General features: G+C 36.5%; 1 protein-coding gene across 1 annotated transcript in view; it reads right to left on the bottom strand.

Moving 5' to 3' along the window:
- The window catches only part of LOC311094077 (CUB domain-containing protein 1-like), a 10,075-nt gene extending 7,697 nt beyond the window's left edge, over positions 1-2,378 (bottom strand). The window contains exon 1 of the mRNA XM_084131815.1: positions 1,873-2,378. Coding sequence (XP_083987941.1) covers positions 1,873-1,939 — 67 coding nt within the window. The 5' untranslated portion in view covers positions 1,940-2,378. The remainder of the gene's footprint in view (positions 1-1,872) is intronic.
- Positions 2,379-6,547: the final 4,169 nt, after the last annotated feature.

Genomic DNA, 6,547 nt, shown 5'->3' with positions numbered 1-6,547 from the left:
GTGTGAACAGGCCTATAAGGACTCACCCCATTAGAAAAAATATATTTAAATATATAAATAAATATACATGGAGAATGGATGGATACATTGAGATGATTTTATTTAAATTTAATTTAAATTAAAATACAATTAAATTTAAAAAATAAAATATATCATAATCATATTAAACAAAAATAACACGTAATAATATATCATCAATTATTTATAAAATGAGGCCTATTCACAATAAGAATTTTTTTCCCAAAACTTTTCTGTTTTGCTATTGATTTGAAACGACTTCTGTCTGTGTTTTGTATGTATGACTTTTTATTAACATTTGGTGTCATTTATTATTTTTGCTTTGTGTGAACAGCCCTTTATATGGACTCAATCTATTAGGAAAATTATGCAATACAAATTAAAATCAAAAACTGCTCTTGGGCAGAGATACAAAACCCTACAAAAATTACTAACCCTACAAAACAATCAATATGGAGCCATGTGAAAGAACAGCTCGGATGAAGCAGAGAGTTGTAACCCACATAAAAGCAAACAGACACACAAAGGACTGATTCAGGACTTGAACAGGAAGAGGTCATGAGCGAACACAGCCGCACATTACACTACACATGTCAGGCATTCTGGGATCTTCCCTGATTACATCAAGGAACAAGAGCACCTTGCCCATATAATAACTGGGAAATTCTGACGTTGCAGAAGGTTCGGTGCATGACAGCATATATCCATATGCGTCATAATTAGTAATTAGTCTTAAAAATAAACAGGCTGGTCTTTGCTCAAACGCTGGTAGGCCTACATATGCATTAATATCTTGTACCACACTTGATAGAAAGACAATCACAAGTTTCGACATGATTTTGATTGCACACTGACTTTCAACAAGACACAAGCAACCCAACAGCAGCGTCTCATATTACTCCATAAGAATGACAACCTCTGCAAATATTTACTCATAATTGTGACAGCAACAGTCAGCAGACACACACTCCTCCAGCCTCTAAACCTGAACCAGGTTAACATATATCAGCAACTAAATCAGGTTGTTTGTTTAGTGGCATAACTGGTAAAGGTGTGAGGGGAAGATATGCAAAGCAAATCGCAAGTTTGTTTGTACATTTTCTGGTTTAGGCATGCATCTTTGGCATTATAAAACAACTCAATCATGAACTGACACCTATATCTGCACAAGTAAATGTCACAAAAAAATAAATAAATCACACTTTCGACCCATTTTAATCTTTAAAAATCACAGCTCCAACCATTAATACATCAGCAACACTCTGAAGGTCACTTTTAACACTGTGAAAATGAAAGTCTACTGTCTCAAAAGCTGAAATGTCAATAGAAAACCATTTGACATTTTCAGATATGCACTTCACGTGGAGAAAACAGAGAAACCCTTATGTTTTTCCCTCCCTGCCCAAGAGCATGTTACAGCAAACTGCCCTCCATTTGTACAGTAACAGATTGTTGGTCAATAATTAACTACATATTTTTCACAGCAGCTGTCATAACTCATAATTGCAAATGTGTTCATTTTCATAGGCCATGATTGAGGCCAGATTCAGTCCTACTGTGAAAAACTCTCTCATTTTATATTTCAATAACGATTTTATATAAATAAACACCTAGCATACATGTAATTAAATTAATTGTCTCATGCTAACTATTTTAAACAATACACACATAATACTGTAGGTTCATTAACTGTCGTATCATGAGGGCTATCTGACACATAAGCTCTTTATTTCAAATATTTTTATGAATTTCAATAGATAAAACGTTAAAACCTGGTAAAGGATAAATAACTGAAACATGACAGTGACGAGGATGTTTAAACGTGTTTGGGGTGGTGCTTCTCTGAAGACTCACCTGAGATTTTGTGAATCTGCAGTAAAATCAATCCAATGAGCACAGGAACCACACACGAGCCCATCATTCCCCTTCAGAGGTTCCTAAACTTTCCAAAATATGTGTTTGTGTTTTAAAAATCGTTTGATTTAAATCCTTGGATCGTGCATGGTGGATTGAGCTAGTCTGACCGCATCGGCGCTTCCTGATTCTGAGACCTGTTGTGCACGCAGAAGGGCGTGTGCGCGCGCAACTTACCTGTCCAAACTTGTGTTCAGGATCATACAACAGCTGGAAAATGCGATTGCATTATAAAAATAAATAAAAAACTCACAAGAAGAAGTGATAAAATCTGACTTTAAAGGCACACAAATCGGATTAATCCTTTCATTTTCTTCGGGGACAAAATCCACTCGCTTCAATGTATGTGATTTTTCAAGTTTATTAGATTGACTAACATCATTCTTTGCTTTTCCTCAGTCGAGATTGATTATTCAAGCGCTTCAGCTCGATTTTCTGAGGACAATGATTAATATTCATGAGCCATGAGCCAAGTCTTCCTCCATTGGAAGGTTTTCGAAAAAAAACGTCATCGTGCATAATTAATATTCATGAGCCAGAACTTCACTTTGATAGGATGCGTATTTTAGCCTAGTCGTTTGATTGTTACTAAAGTCGAAGGTGTTAACTTTGTAAAGTGTCTCTTTTTGAAATAATACAAGGTAACCGTTATACTGATAATATAATTCAGTAATTAAATTATGTTATAATATTATTATTATTTTTTCATTTGTGAAATGACTTATAGCCTAGGCTACTATGTGGCTAAATATACTCTTGAAAATGTCTAAAAATTAAATCGCCTTTCTATTTATTCAAATTCTGTTCACTGCTATTGTGCTCTCGTGTAATGAGTCCTAACCGTCCAAACACGCCCGCAGACAGCATTCCAGTCGTGTCAATGTAAGCAGCCTGAGGAGCACAGCACTCTCATTAGGGAAAGAGTCACTAAAAACACGAAGATAAGGAGATTTCATAACCCATCCAACAGGTATCACAAGAGGCAACACTTTCATCTTGTCGTTTGTTTTCCCCTTTCTGATCACTCCATTTAGGCCTACATAGTACATACCATTAAAAACTATGTGAAAGCAGGAAATACATTATTGAAAAATGCATTTTTATGTATGTCATCGCAGATTGCTCATCAAAAGCATTCAAATAGAAAATCGACCATTAATGGTCTATTGTCTGATAAATGAACCCTGTGGTTACAGATTATAGGCCATAGCCTACAGCAAGGAGCATTTAAATGACAGTTTCTCACACATTAAAATCTATCCAAGCAAAACATCCAGACATTTTTCTGAAATGCATAAATAATTCACAATCTTTTAAACCTTCTTGCACAATGTCATGTGCTACAGAACAAATAGCATTCAATAACCAGCAGAAACTGGTCTGATTGTGAAATTATTCATCTCCTATAAATCTGTAAGTTTATGTAAATTAATATATAATAGGCTATATAATGGAGTAATAGTCAGATAGATAGATAGATAGATAGATAGATAGATAGATAGATAGATAGATAGAATGAATGAATGACATATATATATATATACTTGCAGTTACTCATATCTGAACTAGACTGATGTCATCAGTTCTATGTAATATCTTAGCAGGTTGATACACAGCTGTCATTGATATATATATATATATATATATATATATATACATATAGGCTATCATATGTCCATCAAAGGTCTTCACAGTGTCTCCTCCTGTCCACACACACGCACATACTATAACACATATAAATACACCCGCACACATTGGAGAATTCACAGTATGTTCTCCGCTTACCGCCGGAGACAGAGTCTGTCTGCAGGAGCAGGACATCAGTGACACTTTCCCTTCCCGTCTCTGTCTGGCACACACACAGAAAATGGACTCAAACTCTTTATGCTTTGGTAAGGTCCACGTCATGAATCTAATCTGGGGAGTGATTCGAAAATGTTTGCATGGGTGTAAACTGGTGCCTAATGTTTATAGTTCAGTTTATCAAGCTGAAGAATTGTTCGTTTATTGTTCATCAGGATGTTTTCAGAATTTATGCAGATTAGTTTGATAGTTTGATTTCAGTTCAGAGGTGTAAAACTATAGATAAATTCTGTTACAGTCTTACTCAATTAAAAGTTTAACCAGTGTTTGTTTAGTGAAAGTAAGTGAATACAAATAAATAGGATGAGTTCAGGTTGATTGGGACACTTTTCCCCCCCAAGTCATCTCAATGGCAAACCGTGTCTCAATCACCACTCAGTTAATGAATATCAAGCGACTTTCATTAAAGTAGCCTATTGAATAAATATTTATATTTTCACTTCTTCTTTATAAAAAGAACTATAATCTATAGAATCAAAGAATTTCTCATTAAAGTAAATTTGATGCTCAACCTTTTAAATCAGTTTTCTTGTGTACTGTGTGGTTTGGTTTGGTGGTACTATGGGGGGGATCATGTAAGGAATTTCCCCTGCTTTGACTATGTTTACATGCAAAAAAATTATTTCAGATTAATTGATGAATCCGAATTTTCTGTGTGTTGTCTGCCGCCTGCAGGTAAGTGTGCAAAGTGCACAGGAGGCATTTATGGTGCTGGTCAGGCCTGCCAAGCCATGGGAGAAGTGTACCACGACAGCTGCTTCTCCTGCTGTGTCTGCGGTGAGACTCACAGCTCATGTGACAGTTCAGATGCATAGAAATATATCTCAGGGAAGATGACATATACAGACACAAAAACATATCAATTCAAAGTACTTTTTTAATGTCATATAGTGTACACAGAGCCCCTAAACAGAGTCACCAAAGGGACATGGTAATGATAAATAAAGAGAATTGAGGAGACAAAATATTTTTAAGAGAAAACGCAAATGTTTCTCATGGGAACACAATACTTTTAGGAGAGAGCAAAACATTTATGGGTGAATGCAGTACGAGAGAATGCAAAGTTTCCCTGGGGACAACAATACTTTTACAAGTTAGTTTTGTACATACTAGAACCTCCTTGTGTAAGAAACACGGGGGGAACAGAATCTTACGGCAAACAATCCAGCTGTCGGAATCAAGATGCTGATTCTATTCTGTGTGTGAATGGAGCTTAACTAGCATCAGGTTACCGATTTATGTTTTTGCCTTTTATCATGATAGGACAGAACGCAGACTGGAAGCGAAGTGGGAGAGAGAAAGAAAGATAGAATGACGGGATCAGGAAAAGGACACAAGCTGGGACTTGAACTCAAGTCTCCCAAAGTGCAACGACTTTATTTGTTAGTGTACTAACCACTACGCTATTAGCACCTGCTAGCCACAATCAGTTTTGTAAATATTAGAACCTTGTTGTGTAAACACAGGGGGGGAACAGAATCCAACAGCAAACAATCCAGCTGTCAGAATCCGTTCCCACACCCATATGATGAGAGATGTTGATGTAGTGACTTTAAGAGATGCTGATTCTATACTGGGTGTGAATGGAGCTTAACCGGCATCAGGTTAAAGATTTATGTTTTTGCCTTTTATCATGATAGGACAGAATGCAGACTGGAAGCGAAGTGGGAGAGAGAAAACAAGATAGAGGGACAGGATCAGGAAAAGGACACAAGCTGGGACTTGAACTCAGGTCTCCCAAAGTGCAATGGCTTTATATGTCAGTGTGCTACAACTAGGCTATTAGCTCCAGGTACCAAGAATCAGTTTTGTAAATATTAGAACCTCTTTGTGTAAGAAACATGGGGGGAACAGAATCCGATGGCAAACGGAGATGTTGATGTAGTGACTTTAATAGATGTGTGTGAATGGAGCATAACCAGCATCCTTTTATAGATTTATGTTTTGGCGTTTTTGCCTTTTATCATGATAGGACAGTACTTCCCAGCTAGCAAAAAGAATATACATTGAATAGACGTAAATCTTCAACGTCTAATTACGACTTTTCAACGTTGAAAACAGGCCGATCTTCAACGTCTTGATGGAATATGTAAAACTCTTTAAATTTATTTGAGATAATAATGAACATGGTTTGGTAGTTTGTTTTTCTCTGTTATTTTAGCATGTATAACAGACTTATCCTGTCTTAGATTATTAGTTGAAAACATGTGGTATCTTTGATGATCAGTTGAAATCATGTCGTAAACCAGTCCAAGGCAGACCGACTTATTTTCAACCATATTTCAACGTTGAAAGACGGTAATTGTTTACTGGGTTAGATTGAAAGTGAAGTGCTAGAGAGAGAAAGAAAGAGAGAGAGAGGGGGACAGGATCTGGAAAAGGCCATGAGCTGGGACTTGGACTCTGGTCTCCCAAAGCACAATGTCTTTAAAGGGTTAGTTCACCCAAAAATGAAAATTCTGTCAGTAATTACTCACCCTCATGTTGTTCCAACCGCGTAAGACCTTCGTTCATCTTCGGAACATAAATTAAGATATTTTTGATGAAATCTGAGTGCTGGATCACTTGTCCATAGGCTGCTAGGTGACCGAAACTTGCTGGCCCAGAAAAGTTATTAAAGAGATCGTTAATATAGTCCAAGTGACTACAGTGACTCAATCTTAAGTATATCAAGCGACGAAAATACTTTTTGTGCGCAAAAACAAACAAAAATAACGACTTTATTCCACTATTCATTTCTTTCTCTCTGGGC

The sequence above is a fragment of the Abramis brama genome, assembly GCF_963993115.1.
Source record: "Abramis brama genome assembly, chromosome: 12".
NCBI lineage: Eukaryota > Metazoa > Chordata > Actinopteri > Cypriniformes > Leuciscidae > Abramis > Abramis brama.
This window is presented reverse-complemented; position numbering and strand designations above follow the sequence as displayed.